This window comes from Bubalus bubalis, chromosome 18, assembly GCF_019923935.1.
Source record: "Bubalus bubalis isolate 160015118507 breed Murrah chromosome 18, NDDB_SH_1, whole genome shotgun sequence".
Lineage (NCBI taxonomy): Eukaryota > Metazoa > Chordata > Mammalia > Artiodactyla > Bovidae > Bubalus > Bubalus bubalis.
The window spans coordinates 24,710,221-24,726,390 of NC_059174.1; the positions used below are offsets into that span (position 1 = coordinate 24,710,221).

Genomic DNA, 16,170 nt, shown 5'->3' on the forward strand with positions numbered 1-16,170 from the left:
AGACCTACAGCCTCATCTGTAAACTGGGGCTCATCACCTTTCTCTGTCTAGAGTGGTATTGGGTACAGAGAGAGCTTAGAGGCAGAAGGTATCATTGAATGTGTGTGTGTACGTGTCCCTTGGGGCCAGGAATGCCCCCATGGAGCCTGGATAGGAAGCGTGGTCTGGGACCTTCAGACCCAGAGCTAGTCTCCTAGGGGTGACTCAGAGGGTGTGGAGGCGCTGATGAGACAGCTCAGCTCCAGGGGCTGGGCAGGCTTTTCTAACCCTTATCTCATGCTTGGTCCCCTCCAGCTTGTCTAACAATCAACTTGGAGACGAGGGCACCAAGGTGTTGTTGGGGGCCCTTGAGGGCAAGTGCAGGCTGAAGAGACTTGAGTAAGTGGTCGTGGTTAATGGGGGTGGGGGCGGGGTGTTGGGAGCATGCCTCAAAACTATTGTATCTCTTATGAACACGACTGTCACTGTCCTTGATGGACACAGGTGAGCTGAACGCCCTCCCTTTTTACTTCCTTACCTGGCTCTTGAGTGTTAACTAAAATACTTGCTCATAAGAAACAGAACACTCACTCAAAGCAACCCAACCCAGAACTATATTAACTCATATCATGGAAAATGACAAGGCAACTGACTTCAGGCTTGGCTGGATCCAGGTTCTGTATTTGATCCTCTTTTTCTTTCTTTCTCTGTCTCCCCTACTTGACTTCATCCTCAGGCAGCGTTCCTCATCTGTAAAACGGAGATGATTGTGTATCACATCATCTCTACATGGCCCTTGGTATGTGCTCGATACGTGGTCGCTCTGCTTACCAATCAGTAGTCTGGGTCCAGTGTGATTCAGAGCATAGAATTGCTGCCTGGATGATCTTAATCATTTGTACAGAGAAACAGCATTTGAATTTCCCAGTGCAGTTTTGTTTGTACAGTTATTTTTTAAATACTACGTGGCTGTCTTGGAGATCACTGGTCATTGCCGAGCACTCGGGGTCCATGTTGGGGACCCAAGCCCACTATGCTAAGTCCTCCTGTGGCCTCCTCTCCTCCAGCCTCAGCCACCTGCCACTGGGCGGCTCCACCCTGGCTGTGCTCACTCAAGGACTAGGCCACATGACACTCCTGCAGAGCCTCCGGTGAGTGACCCCACGGGAGTGAGTGGGGGGCATGCTGCCCAGCTTTGCTGGGACCACCCGTCCAGGGAAGCCCTGGGGCACCTTCCTGAGAAACGCCATGGCTCCCGTCCTCGGGACATTCCTGTGCCCTCCCAGGTCCGTGTCACAGCCTTTCACTACCCAGGTGGCTCAATGAGTAAAGAACCCGCCTGCAATTCAGGAGACGTGGGTTCGGTCCCTGGGTTGGGAAGTTCCCCTGGAGGAGGAAATGGCAACCCACTCCAGTACACTCACCTGGAGAATCCCATGGACAGAGGAGCCTGGCGGGTAACAGTCCATGGGGTTGCAAAGAGTTGGGCATGACTGAGCGGCTGAGCACACACACATCAGCCTCTTCCTAGAGAATGGCCAGAAGGGGCTGGGCCCAAGCCCTAGGACAGCCCTCCATGTGCACAAATTCATCCTGTGTTCTTGTTCTTGTTTCTGATTCATGATGTGGGTGGCCTAGATTCAGCATTTGAAGCTCCCAAGGGATGCCCATTCTGGGGGCCACTGACCCCACTTTGACTTGTGACAGTCTAGTCTCAGAGCTGATGACCTTGATAATCTACCCTGTGCCCCTGGCCACTTTGATAAACAAATAGCCCATGTTCTTTTCGTGTAGTCTTTCAAAACAGGAAATATCGTGACTCTAAACAAACCCAAGACAGGGTGGAGCACGTAGGATATGAGCTCAGAGAGTTTGGGGGACCAGGTCATTTCACCCTAAATTAATTCACCTAAAGGAGGCTCCCTAGAAATTTGCAAAACAAAAGACAGCAAAACAACCCTCAGACTAATACTTGGTGTCAGCTGTTTCGTTTGGTTCCCCACTGTCCCTCCCACCCCCACCTACCCTCCCCCACCCCTGACCCCCATCCCCTGCTACTCAACAGAGGCAGGGTGTGGTCAAGTGCAGAAAAGACCATAAATTGAATGCGTTTAAGGAAAAGCCCACTATTTGTATAGATTAGAGCAGGGTGAGTTGTAAGAGACACATGATATTGACATTCAGGCCAAGATCCCCGACTCGGGTATTGAGGCGAAGCCTGGCCAAACCAAAAAATGAGGCTACTGTTCCAGGCCAACGGCTCTGGGCTTCCATTTCCACCTTGCCTGTGAGTCCCTGGGAGTCTTTGGCCCATTACAGCTCCTCCCTGGGCCTCTGATTTGTCATCTGGATATTGGGTACAGTCTGCCCACCTTGCCCATTCCCATCCCCTGAAAGTTTTGTGACTGGTGTATGAGTTCCTGGATGTGTAAAGGCTTTGCGAACTGTAACATGCTTAGCACAGCACTTGCAAGTGCCTTTACTCCTGACTGAGGCCTCTTGGCCCTGCTTCTCCAGTTTGAGCAGGAGCAACATCAATGACGTCGGCTGCTGCCACCTTTCGAAGGCTCTCAGAGCTGCCACCAGCTTGGAGGAGCTGAGGTGAGTTACCTGTCCCTCCCCCGGACCCAAGACAACTTTGGCAGGGGAAGGTGACAAAAGTAAGGGGCTCCTTGAGGACACTCTCCACTTCTTAGTCTTGTTGCCTTCACCCACTTCTATACTGCATAACCCCAGACCCAGGATCTTGGGAGACCCAAAGATAGGATATAGGATATTGATTGCAGCGAGAAGGATTTAGGTCAGACACCAGGGGGATCATCCTAAACAGAAGACAAGAGTTTGGAATCCTCATCCAACATAGGGTGAGGGGACTTACCAGTGTGGCTTGAGGCCCTTCTCTAGACTCCAGCCTCCTCTTCTGGGATGGAGATGAGATGGGTGGCGAGCTGACACTTCCGGTTCTCCTGCTGTTCTCTCCCCAAGCTTGAGCCACAACCAGATCGGAAACACCGGTGCCCAGGACTTAGCTGCTGTCCTGCCGGGGCTCCCTGAGCTCAGGAAGATAGAGTGAGTGGCCGGCCCTCCAGACAGCGGCCCTTGGCAACCACGCTATGGTCTGGGGAGACTGTGGCTTCCTCCCCTAACCCTGGTGTTCAGGCAGTGGGGCTGGTTACCTCCTGGCACTACTGATTCAGGGACCTTGAGCCAGCCCAGCCCCTGCTCCTCTCTGGGTCTCTCTGCCTCATCAGTGGGTGGTGGGGGTACTGTGGGTGCTGTGGGTGGTGGGGGGCCCAGCGGATGTGGTGGGGTGAGGGATAAGGGAGTCAAGAGTCTGACATCTGCCCCTCTTCAGCCTCTCAGCAAATGGCATCGGCCCAGCAGGTGGAGCACGGTTGGCAGAATCTCTCACCCTTTGCAGGCACCTCGAGGAGCTGATGTGAGTGTCTGCCCGGGTGGGTTGCCCTCTGCCCTCTGTATCCTTGTGGCCCACCTGGCGCTTGGGTCCGCAACTAGGCACAGGGCAGGGGTCTGGAGAGGGGCCAGCCTGGTGCTCAATTTCATCCCCTCTTTTTCCAGGCTTGGCAGCAATGCCCTGGGAGACTGCACAGCCCTGGGTCTGGCCAAGGGGCTGCCCCGGCACCTGAGGGTCCTGCAGTGAGTGGCCCCTGTCTGTGGTGTGTGCAGGGTTAGCGGGAAGCTCCCCCCACCCCCGCCAGGAGCACTAGGGGATCAAGGCCCCATCGCTGAACGGCCCTGCCGTAGGAGAAACTGGGATGTGTCCTGGGGCTAGCTGCCCTACCTCTGAGACCAGGAAATCAGGGGACCCAGCCTAATCCAGACTCAGCCACCAGCATTTGGCCAAGCCCCTGCCCTTTCTGCGTCTCGGTTTCCTCGTCTGTAAAAGAACAAGGATCCCAGCTTGGTGTGCCCTGTGAGCCAGTCTCCGAGGGTAAAGGAGGAAGTGCCAGCAAAGGGCTATGCAGGAGCTAAGCGCCCCGCAGCATGGCCTCGGCACTTTGCAGTTTATGTACAGGGTCTCATCTGAGCCCTGTGAGACTGCGATTTCTACCGGCTCCATTTTCCAGGCAAGGGAACTAAAGCCAGGAGAAGTATGGAAAGCTTACCCTATTACCCTATTCATACATGGAGGAGCCAGGCCTTGAACTTGGGATCTCAGATCCCAAAGCCAGGGCCCCTTGATACCCACCCATGTCCTGTGTTGGGGGAGGGGGGTTGGGGTGGCAGTTACCCAGAGAGAGTCTAAGGTCTGGCAATGCAGCCTGAGACAGGCTGAGGCTGGGGGGATCTAGCCCCTCCCAATCCCCATACCTGCCCCTCCAGGCTGCCCTCACCCCTTCCCTTTCCCCAGCCTGCCATCCAGCCATCTGAGCCCAGAGGGGGTGCTGAGTCTGGGCCAGGCCCTGGATGGATGCCCACACGTGGAAGAGATCAGGTGAGTAGGCGCCCTGGAACCTGGGCAGAGGGACAGGCCGGGGAGGGTCTGGGGCTTCCTCTCACGGCTGTCTCCCCTGCCCTGCAGCTTGTCAGAGAACAGCCTGGCCGGAGGGGTCCCACATTTCCATCAGGGGTTCCCAGTGCTCCGGAAGCTTGAGTAAGTAGCCTGCTCTGACCAGCTGGGGTGCTGTGGCAGGCAGCCCTTCTTTGGCTGAGCTTGACACCTGGGAAGGCTTTTGAAGTGACAGAGACCTCAGGTATAGGGGGAGCCTGGGACAAAAAAGGGGGGGCACTTTCTTAAGACTCCCAGCATGTTCCAGCCCCTAGCCACTCTGCTCCCTCCTGCTCTGATTGCAGGCTGGGGCACCCCTGACTCAGACACCTCCATCCCATCCCCTTCTTCTCTCCAGCCTGGTGTCGTGTGAGATTGACAACCAGACTGCCAAGCCCCTCGCCGCCAGCTTCGTGCTCTGTCTGGCCCTGGAAGAAATCACGTGAGTGCTTGGGGGGCTAGCCCGGAGCTGGGAAGAGCAGCCACCGGGGGGCCTGGTTCCTTCCTCCCTGGAGACCTTCCCGTCTTACATGGGGAAGGTCATTCTTGCTCAAACCTCCTCTCGAAGAAGCTTTAACACTTGAGCTGCAAGTGTTGTTGGTCTAAGCCGACAAAGGTCCCCAACCTTTTTGGCTCCAGGGACCAATTTTCTGGAAGACAAGTTTTCCATGGACTGTGGGCGTTGGCGGGGGATGGTTTCAGGATGATTCAAGCACATTACATGTATTGTACACTTTATTTGTATTATGATATCAGCTCCACCTCATGTCATCAGGCATTAGATCCCAGAGGCTGGGGACCCCTGCTCTAAGCCATTCAGCCTCTTCCCCTGTTTCCCGAGCTAAGGAGGGTGGGAGGGAAGGTGGACCAGATGGAGATGAGCTAGATGGTCAGGACCATTCCCCCTGACTCTCCCTTTGGGAGGCATCTGGATGGACCACCCCACCTGGTTGATGGAGTCTTGATTTTCAAACCACCTGTTGGTAGTGAAGAGTGACTGAAACCAGCAGCCCCCTGACCTTCCCCCTGACTGTGTCCACCTCTCCCTTGGCAATCAGAGGTGCTTGGACCTTGGGGCCTGGCACTATTGCTTCAGAGATAAACTAGACTGCCAGGGCCAACCTGAGCCCCTGAGCATGGCAGAAGAAAATGCGATTTCCTTAAGTAAGATTTTAGGCTTGCATCCTGAAGATTTTAATTCTTCTCATTACTTTATACAACAAAGAGAAAGTCTCAGATCAGTGCTAACTCACCCAACACGGGTGATTGCCCCTTTTAGCCAGCAGGGGGCAGACCATGGGGTCAGCACTTCCGGAAGGACCCAGGTTCCAGTTAGGAGTGAATGCCATTGTTTGCCCTGTTGCTATCCTTGTAACTACTTTCCGTTTAGGGTCCCCAACACAGGCTTCTCATTCATAGTAGTGATAGATGTTTCTGAAGATGAATTTCTTAAAGTGAATAAAAGAGGGGATAGAGGACTGATTTAAAGAAAAAAGTGAAACAAATAATAATACAGGTGGTGCATGGATGTGGCAAAGTCAGGAGGGAGGCAGGTGCATGGTGGAAGCTTAGATCCCGATGTTTCCGCAGTCACGTGTCCTGAACTCTCAGGACAGCCAGCTCCTAAGCTGTCTGGGTTCCTGTGGGATGACCAGCTTGGGAATGGGGTTGGGGGAGTAGGGAGGAGCCCTCTGTGCCTGGTACAGTCTTCAGGGAGGGCACACAGGTCCCCATCAGGCACCTCTGTGGTGCCTGCACAGCACCCCCTAGCCCTCCCCATTGCCACCTTGTCTCCCCCTTACGGCTCTTCTGCTGCTGACTTTCGGACCCCTCCCTACCCTGCAGGCTGTCCTGGAATCTGCTCGGGGATGAAGCAGCTGCTGAGCTGGCCCGGGTCCTGCCGCAGATGGGCCGGCTGAAGAGAATGGAGTATGATGGGCACATATAGGGAAGCCAGAAAGGAGTGGGAGGACCAAAGGGGGCCCTGTGTCCTGGGGAAAGCCAGGAGGCCACTGGGTCAGGCCCCTGCCTCCAGGAAGCCCTCCTGGACTTCCCCACTTTGTCCATTAGCTCTCCTGTGTCCCAGTCTTCAGCCTTCCCACTGGACTGTTGAATGTTGAGTTCTCTAAGCAGATGTGTGGGGAGCCTGTGTCCCCCAGCCTTGCCCCGGGGAAGAGACATAGAGAAGGCCCCTAGGCCATCCCCTCCCCATCTCATGTCAATCTCTTTCCCTTTGTTGTCCATCCGGAAGCCTGGAGACAAATCGGATCACAGCTTATGGAGCCTGGCTCCTGGCTGAAGGGCTGGCACAGGGATCTGGCATCCAAGTCATTCGGTAACAGGGCTTGTCGGGGCAGGGCTGGTGGGGGTGGGGTGAGCACACCAGCCCTTCAGTGTAAGAGGACTTCCTGTAGGAGGAGGCAGAACCTGGATTGGGGGTTATCAAAGGAGACTTGGACCCACTCATCAGGGATTTGGCAGCAAGCAGACCTGGATCAAACCCCAGCTCTGTCAGTTACCAACTGCAATTTCACATCAATAACTCAACCTCTTTGAGTCTCAGTTTCCTCATTTGTAAAATGGCAGTAGTGATAGTACCTACTTCAGAGAGCTGCTCTGCAGACTAAATGATCAGATTAAGCCCCGAGCACAATGCCAGGCACATAGTAAGCACATAACATGGTAGCCGTAATCAGGGCCAGTTGTATAGGTTGTATACTGCACAGCATCTAAGGGACACCATTCACATAGTAGAAGTATTACATTCCTAGTGGTAGTGAAGTGTCTCTCTCTATAAAATTCAATATATTACTACAGTTTCAGACAATGGAAGTGGTGTCATAAAGAAGGGGAGCTTTTTTCTCATTTATACAATGTGTCATATGAGCACGGCTCTGGGGAAGAGGCTAGCTTCTGGGGAAGAAAGTGGAGGGGACTTCTCTGGTAATCCCGTAGTTACAGCTCCATGCTTCCACTTCAGGGGGCCCAGGTTCAATCCCTGGTCCAGGAACTAAGATTCTGCATGCTGCAAAGTGCAGCAAAAAAAAAAAAAAAGGAGTGGAAGAAGTTAGGGTGAGCGTGGGGGATACCATCTCCCGAAGGCAGCCATGCTGGCCTTCCACCTGCTCTTGCCTGCCACCTAACTCTGACAGCAGCTCTTCCCCTTTGGAGCCTTGGTTTCCCCATCTGTAGGTAGGACAGAGGGCAGAGAGAAGAGGGTAAGTGAGCAGCGCCCAGTGCTAAGTGTCTGTCTCTGTGTCCGGCAGCCTCTGGAATAACCGCATTCCCCCAGACATGGCCCAGCATCTGCAGAACCAGGAGCCCAGGCTGGACTTTGCTTTCTTTGACAACCAGCCACAGGTCATCCCTCGGGGTACCTGATGGTGCCCTCAAGTCCCTTTGAATCCAGCCGAGTGATGCCAGTTTTCATCCACGAGGATAGAGGGCTTATGAAAAAAGCTGGCTGTCCCTGGATCAAGAGGGAGAAACACGCTTTTCCTGCAACAGTCTTCAGGGAGGACATTTTTGGTGACAAAGAGTGGAGTATGACTACCCTACATCCCTTGGGACATGCATGACTAGTCAGGAACATGAAGCAAAATGAGCGTGTCATGGTGTGGTGTGTGATGTGGAAGGTCACACGTGGCGACATTCCATGTGACATTGCATGATACCTGAAATGTGGCCTGTGGGTCGATGGCATGGGTCCCGGCACTACATGTGATGGGTGGTGCATATATGAGACGTGACAAATGTCCAGGTCTTGTGCCATGTGACTGGCCATATTCCCTCAGGCTGGTCCAAGATCTAATTTATTACTTTTTAAGACCAAATCTGTATTTATAAATTGCATTTCCAGAGCAGCTAAACCAGGGAACGTCTTCTGCCCAGAATGGGCTGGGGAGACTGTCCAAGCACTGACAAGCCAGGGATTTAGCCATAAGGCTTCTGAATGAGTGTCTTCCTGCCTCAAGTCTCAGTTTTCCCATCTTTAAACTGGATCACCCCCTTTCCCTTAATTTCCAAGGACTTTGGGCCCAGCTCCAGGTCGTGCCAGCATGACCTTGGACAGGCCCAGTCTGTGTGGTGTAAGGGACGAAGCTAGGCCTAAGGGTGCAGGGAGTGGGGACTGTCAAGACAGTCAGGAAAGACTGCTGGATCCAGCCACTACCTCAGCGCAATCTGCACAAGCGCCCAGGGGCTGCCGGCTACACCGCATCCACATTACTTCCAAGAGCGGCCAAGGGTGGTCCTGCTGCACTGTAAGCCTAGTTTGACCAATAAATGTGGGTGATCTTCCAGCCTCTAGTCTCTAGTCTGATGTGTTCTACCACCTAGCCAAAGTCAGAAATGGTTCACACCCCACCCTGGGGCCTGGAGAGCAGCCAGAACACAGAGAAACACGCTGAGATGAGCCCAGGAGTCAGGAGACGCGGGGTCAGGTCCAGACCCTGTCATGGTCATGTGATCACAGGTAAGTCACCTCCTCTCTCCAGAGCTTACCTGTCGTGTCCGACTCTTTGCGACCCCATGGACTGTAGCCTGCCAGGTTCCTCTGTCCCTGGAATTCTCCAGGCAAGAATCCTGGAGTGGGTTGTCATTTCCTCTCCAGCGGATCTTCCCAACCCAGAGATCGAACCCCGGTCTCCTACATTGCAGGCCGATTCTTTACCATCTGAGCTACCAGGGAAGCCCGAGCTTACCTGTACCATAAGGCTATTGTTAAACTCCTAGTGTTAAAAACAGTCTTTGTTTGGCTTGCGATATATCTACACTCTTCTCTGATTTGTCGATATTTTAAATTGGGAACTTATACCCCCGATTTACCTTTCAGTTTCTCTTAGGTACTAGTCCAGCATTCCTACTCGAGTAATCCGCTGGGGACATCTGAGTGTGTCCTTTAGATGTGGTGCACGTCCCTTAGTTGTCACCATGCCCAGCACTCCCCTCCCTCTTGCTACTTGCCTGGACCTGGTAAGAGCCTAGGAACTCCTGGCTAAAAGGTTTCCACAGGCAGGTGGTACATTAAGAATATGGCGTTGGAAGTCAGATGGGCATGGAAAGGAATGTGACTTGACCCCTTGCCACCAGCCCTCAAGGCCAGGAACTGATCCTTTACGTGTGAGGAACACCCCTGGCCTCCCAGGACTTTTGGAGGGGTCAGGGAGCAAGAACACTGAGTCCCTAGGATGAAGAAAGTATCTGTACATACTCATTCATTACATACCTCTTTTAGGGCTGAATGTCATATGAAGTGGAGAGGTGTCTGAAGTGGCAGGTGGAGAGCACCCCCTGTCTATCACCCACCTGTAGGTTGAACAAGTTGATATCTGCGGAGCCTTCATCCAGAGCTGCAGTCCCTTGTGAAAAGTGGAGCAGGGAGGGTGCAGTTACCACTGAGCCCCACTGGAGGGCAGGCTGGCCCACTGGCAAGTCCTGAGAGTGCTTCACCACTGTATCCAGAAGTTAGGTGGTGATGCTGGAGGCTGTTCCCGCCTGACTTGGGAACCTGAGATGTCCCAGCCGGCTTGTGATTCACCTGGATGGCTCAGTCCTGGACCTTTGCCATCCTTCATGTTGTCCTTGGTCCCCCACCAAGTGGGAGGAGAAAGTCCTCTGGCCAAAGTGCCAAGCACCTAGACCTTACACTGGGACTCCAGGCACGAATACTTGCCTGGAGTCAGCATTAGTCAGTCAATACAAGAAGTCTGGGCAGGGCCAGGATCAGGGCACCCTGGCATGGAGTGGGGCCAGCAGCCTGCTCATGGGGGAAAGGGTGAGCAGGTAGAAGATTCAAGAAGCTTACCTGGAAACCTTGAGCCCCAATTCAGTCTTTCCCTTCTGGGAAATGACCCCAAAGCCATCATGGTGCACCTTCACACTGAGGGGGTTTGTACTGCCTTCTCCTCTTGTCCAAGACTGGAGGATGAATTCCTCAAAGCCTGAGGAGCCCTTGACCATGGAGGTCACAGGTGAGGAAGGAACAGCGTGGATTGAAAGCTCCAGGCCAGGTGGGTTGCACACCAAGCAGAACCCAGAGCTCAGAGCCACTCTGCATTTGCTGCTTGTTTTCCCTTCTTTCCCCTTTGCTGCTGCTGCTGCTGCTAAGTCGCTTCAGTCGTGTCCGATTGTGCGACCCCATAGACGGCAGCTCACCAGGCTCCTCCGTCCCCGGGATTCTCCAGGCAAGAACACTGGAGTGGGTTGCCATTTCCTTTTCCAATGCGTGAAAGTGAAGTCACTCAGTCGTGTCCCTGTCCAAGTTCTAAACTCCAAAAGAACTTGCAGCAAATGCCCTGAAATAAACCTCAGCACTGTCAGCCCTGAAGAGCTGCCCAGGCTGACGTCAGGGACAGTCACCATGCTCATTTTACTAAAAAACTTACTCTCCGGGGATTTCCCTGGTGGTCCAGTGGTTAAGAATCTTCCTTCCAATGCAGGGGACCCAGGTGCCGTTCCTGGTTGAGGAACTAGGATCCCATATGCTATGGGGCAGCTTAGCCCATGCACCACAACTACTGAGCCCGCATGCCACAACCTAAGACCCAAAGCAGCCAAATAAATAAGTATTTTTAAAATGGCCACACTTGGTTTCCTGGAGCATAGCAACTTCAGTGTTCTTGCCTGGAGAATCCCCATGGATGGAGGAGCCTGGTGGGCTGCAGTCCATGGGGTCACAAAGAATCAGACATGACTGAGCGACGAAGCACACTCACTTGGTTTAAAAAAAAGAAACTACCTTTCCCGCAACCAACTTGTTTCGAGGCTAGGACTATTTTTCTATCCCACACTGATGAGATCCAGTCTCCCTGTCTCTTTCCTTCCCAAAGTAAGCCTCAGTTTAAACAGATAAATGAAAACAGATAAAACTCAAAGAAACTTAAGGCTCTGGGCCAGTAATCAAAATGGTGCTCCATGTGCTCACTCCAGCAGCACATGTACTAAAAAGGTGCTCCCCATTTCTGTGCCTGAGTCTTCTCACGAAGAATGGACCAGGCTGGTGCGTTTCCAGGTCTAACTGCAAGGCTAGGATCAGCTCATTTTGCTACTTTGTCCCTTGGCCTCCATCCTATGGTTTTACAGACTGCCTTTCTGAAGGGAGTCACAGAATCGCCCTTTCCCACTCCTTAGGTCTCAAATCCTCCCAAATTGCCCCCTCCATCCTTCTGCTAAACACGTGTCTGAAGTTCACGCTCCGAGCCAGTACCTCTTGAGCTAAAAAAAAAAATCACTGTTAGAGACACCGTCGTGTGCACTGAACCGTCTGAGGAGTTCATTAACTTGCAAATTCTGATTCAGCAGGTCTGGGGTGGGGCCTGGGATTCTGCATTTCTAAGAAGCGCCTGAGTGATGTCAGTGCTGCTGGCTGCACTGAGTAAAACCACAGACCGGTGAGTGGATCTCAAGCCGGACTGCACGTTAGAATCACCTGAGGAGCTTGTTAGCCTCCCCTCCTAAGAATGGAGCGGTACTTTGAAAGCTCCACAGGTGATTCTGACGTGCAGCCACGTTGGCGACCCACTAGAGTATGCTGCCCCTCAGGTGAGGTAAACCTTTGCATGTATGCTTCTTATCTTGTCCTGTTAGATCCTGGTGACCCTCCTTCCCCAGAAGAGGACACTGAGACCCAGAGATTCTTCCTAGTTTGCCCAAAGGCAGCCTAGTAAGCATTGTGTGTGAAAGCTAGTAAATGGTAGCGCCAGGAGTTGAACCTGGGTCTTTACAACCTTTTTGTTTGTTTGTTTTCTTTACAGTTTATTGAGATATAATTGACACATAGCACTGTATAAGTTTAGGGCTTCCCAGGTGGCTCAGGGGTAAATAATCTGCCTGCTAATGCAGGAGATGCAGGTTCAATCCCTGGGTCTGGAAGATCCCCTGGAGGAGGAAAAGGCGACCCACTCCAGGCAACCCAATCTCTGTCCGTGGGATTTCTCCAACCTGGAAAATCCCATGGACACAGGAGCCTGGTGGGCTACGGTCCATGGGGTTGCAAAGAGTTGGACACGACTTAGCACGCATGCCCTGTATAAATTTAAAATGTATGATAAAATGACTTATGAACATATACATTGTGAGATGATTACCATGCTAAGTTTATTAACATCCATCATTTCCTATAGATACAAATAAAAGAAAAAAATGTTTTTTCCTTGAGAGAACTCTTAGGATCTACTCTCTTCACAACTTTCAAATTTGGCGACTCTGAATCCCACAGGCGCTGCCCCAGTTTCTGCATCTGTTTAGTGAGGGCATGAGCAAAATGAGGCAAAGCACAAGAGCCTACTTTCTCCAGGTGCCAAGATGACCTGATGCCTCCTCGCTGCACTCCCTCAGGTGGGGTCTGAATCCTTGGCTGGCTGCCCCTCCTGGTGAGAGTTCTGTAGGACTTCACCCTCTGGGAACTCCTCTAGACCCATAGCCACAGTCTCCGTGACGATGTCCTCCATTTTACAAATGAGGCCCAGAAACGCACAAGAGGTGCCCAAAGTCGCACAGCAAGTATTTAGGGGAGCTCCAATTCCAACTTTGGAGCATTTAAGGAGGGAGGACTTTGGGGCAGTCCTGGCTGGGGTCTGTGTGTGTTCCTCAAAAAGAAGGGCCCCTAGGAAGGCACGGGGGCTCTATGACCTGCTAGCCTTGCCTCTGGCCCTCAGCCGCACCCTTATGTGGCCAAGGCCAGGCCTGAGGGCAGTGGCCCCAGACAGAACTGTGTGTGCCATCTGGACACATCCAGAGCTTCCCGGATGAGACCTTGCAGTGGCTGGTTTGGCAAAGATCCTCCCAGGACTGGGCCCGGAGCAGCTGGTCTTCCTCCCCACCAGCCACCCCAGTGCAGCACCCCACCCCCACCCAGTGTGACTCCAGAGCTGGAGCCCTGGCCCCCCGACCTCCTCCTTCGGCCTTTGGAAGCCACACCTTGTTGCTCATCCCACACCAGCTCCAGCCCTGCCCTGGCTGCCCAGAAATTGACCTTTGCCCTGAAGAGGCGGTGACAGAAGAGGAACTTTCACTAGAGAACCAAGGTCAGATGGGGTCCTCCGGTTGAGTCTTGGAGGACAGAATTCTCAGTCTTCTGTGCCCGTAGTCCCCACCCCTGCACACACTTGCACACTGCAGGACAAGACCTGGGCTGATGGGCGTGTCTGGGACCGAATAAAGGGGAGCCCGAGGAAGTGGGGGCAGTCCTGGGCGTCCTGACCCTAGAAGGAGATATGTCTGTATTAGAGTGACTACAACCCTGGATCTTAAAAGTAGTAATAACAACAGGCTAGCCCTGTTGTCCAGGCATACCTGGACACCCTGCTTACACACACCAGATACTAACTCTGTCCTTCCATTTTACAGAGGAGGAAACTGAGGCCCAGAGGATTGAGTGATCTCACCTAGGCGGTCACTGGACAGGCTGGAATTCAAACCAGGGGCCACAACTCTGTGCCTGAGATGTAGGAGTGGGGTGAGCCACACCCACCTCTCAGTGATCCTGGAGTGGGATGTCTCTATAACTAATGAGTCTCTATATCAACCCCCTTTGTGGGCTGATGATATTTTCCAAAGATGCTCACCATAATATCTCCCCTCCTATATGCTCTTCCTAAAGATAAAGATGATTCCTAAAAATTCCTCTCACCTCAAGGCGGGGCCTATGGAACGAGCCGAGTTCTAGAAAAGATAATAAGGCTTCCACCTGGTTCCCTTGGATACTCGCACTGGAACCCAGCCGCCATGCTACAAGGAAGCCCAGGCCACATGGAAGGGTCACAGGCAGGTGTTCCAGCTGCAGTCCCAGCTGGCAGCCAGCATCGATTGCCAGATAAATGTGTAAGAAAACTTCTAGATAACTCCAGGCCCGGCCATGGCCTGACTGCAAATCTGTGAGAAATCCTGAGCAAGAACTGCCCTAGTTGAGCCAGCAGGCCCCCAGAGCCATGAGAGATGATGATGCTTGGGGTGATTTAAGAGGTAGTGTAGGTTACTGGACACGCTCCCACCCTGCTTACACACACCTGAGGCCAGCCAGGGCCTCCGACACAGGTGAGGTTGCTTCAGGTCAGTCTAATCCACGAGCCATAGGTGTATGTGGACACACACACCCTCCTATCAGCCCTTTTTAGGGAAATGGAGGCTTCTCAACTGTGCACAGAGAAGTCTCTATCAGGGCAAGAAAAGACTTCAACATTTTGTAGTAACAGCCCTGTATTGTGTGTGGATCAAAGACAGACTATAGAATCCACCGTGAAGGACAGTTGGCCTTAAACAACTGACCTCTATGCTCTCCTAATTCCTGACATTTTTTTTTAAAGTGAGATATAATTCACATGCTATAATATTCACCTCTTTAAAGTATACAAGTAATGGTTTTGAATATATCTACAGATGTGTAACCATCACTATAATTTTATACTTTTTAACTAATTTGCCTAAGCCAGGTCTTAGTTGCAGCACTCAGGATCTTTGATTTTCTTTGTGGCATGTGGGATCCTTAGTTGAGGCACAGGAATTCTTATTTGTGGGATCTAGTTCCCTGACCGGGGATTGAACCCGGGGCCCCTGCATTCGAGTGCAGAGGCTCAGCCACTGGACCACCAGGGAAGTTCCCTTTCTACTTTTCATACAGTAGTATGATTGCCTGGGCCATGGTCTTGCCTCTGAGAGGTGAGCACCTTGAGGGAAGGGACTCTCAGCTTGGATTCACTACCATCCATCCCAGCGCCTGACTCTTCTGCTCTGGAGCAAGGAGAGGAGAGGGACTCTAGGGGTCAGATCAATCAGGAAAGGCTTCCTGGAGGAAGAGGGGCTGCAGCTGGATCTAAGAATGATTCTGGATTGGTTTGCCCCACAGCTGGGCTGAGGGCTTTGAGGACTTTTAGGTGGAAGAAAGAGGAGAGTTTGTAGGAAAGAAGGATGGACGGGGGAGCAGGCAGGCAGAGAACAAAGCTCAGAGCCCTGGGGCTGTTTAACAGCCGCCCTCTAAGGCTGCAAAGTGCCAGTGACTCAGATGTGGAGGGAGGCTCGCTGGCTGCAGCGTGAGTCTCCCAGTTAACCCTCGCCTGCCTGGAATGGAAAACTCACAACCCAAGTGCTCCGGGTTAACTCCAGTCCCTGAGCCCCGGCGCCAAGGGCTTTAGACGTGGACTTAAGGTCCGGAGACCTGTCCTCCACAGTTTGGTTAAATGAGGCTCCTGTCTGGAGCACTGGACTGGGGAAAGGGGCGGGGGAGCAGGCACGGAAATACTGTCGATTGACCTGTAGCTCGAAATCGGTGCCTCTTATAGGGGAAAGAGGGCCACCGCCGAAGGATGGACAGGGCGCCAGGCTCTCAGGGGCCCGCCTAGTCGCCCTCCCGCTGCCTAGTCCCAGGCACCGTTCGAACTGTCTTTATCCCATTGTCTCTGTCAGAGAAATACGTATGTGTGGTATGTGTCATCTTCCCAGTCCCTGGCGGCGACAAGAAAACGCCGAGCTCTTTTACTAGGAAAAAAAGAAAAAAGGGAGGGGTGGAGAGAAAACACGGCGATCTCAGTGCTCTCAGTACAGCCCAGAACCAAACCCCGTGGTGCATCCCTCGAGGGCGCAGCGTTGAGTCCAACAGCCCTTGGGGTCGAGGCAGCAGGCGGCGCCCTACGGCCCCGCAGGCCCGGGCAGAGCCCACCCTCGGACCCGGGCGCACAGTGCAGGCA

The 16,170-nt window shown here is 53.0% G+C and overlaps 1 protein-coding gene and 1 long non-coding RNA gene across 10 annotated transcripts in view; both read left to right on the forward strand.

The window, feature by feature from the left end:
- NLRC5 (NLR family CARD domain containing 5) overlaps positions 1–8,790 on the forward strand; it is a 91,140-nt gene extending 82,350 nt beyond the window's left edge. For 6 of the 9 annotated variants that reach the window (XM_044931895.2, XM_044931897.2, XM_044931893.2 and 3 more), the window contains 12 exons: positions 295–378; positions 1,047–1,130; positions 2,497–2,580; positions 2,965–3,048; positions 3,335–3,418; positions 3,559–3,636; positions 4,352–4,435; positions 4,523–4,594; positions 4,848–4,931; positions 6,335–6,418; positions 6,741–6,824; positions 7,756–8,790. In XM_044931895.2, coding sequence (XP_044787830.2) covers positions 295–378; positions 1,047–1,130; positions 2,497–2,580; positions 2,965–3,048; positions 3,335–3,418; positions 3,559–3,636; positions 4,352–4,435; positions 4,523–4,594; positions 4,848–4,931; positions 6,335–6,418; positions 6,741–6,824; positions 7,756–7,870 — 1,021 coding nt within the window. In that variant the 3' untranslated portion in view covers positions 7,871–8,790. The other 3 variants (XM_044931896.2, XM_044931894.2, XM_044931898.2) reach the window with 3 other exon arrangements.
- Positions 8,791–12,497: 3,707 nt separating this feature from the next.
- LOC123330385 lies at positions 12,498–14,473 on the forward strand. The gene is made up of 3 exons (XR_006546253.1): positions 12,498–12,826; positions 13,431–13,515; positions 13,838–14,473. It is a non-coding gene; the product is annotated as an uncharacterized LOC123330385 (long non-coding RNA).
- Positions 14,474–16,170: the final 1,697 nt, after the last annotated feature.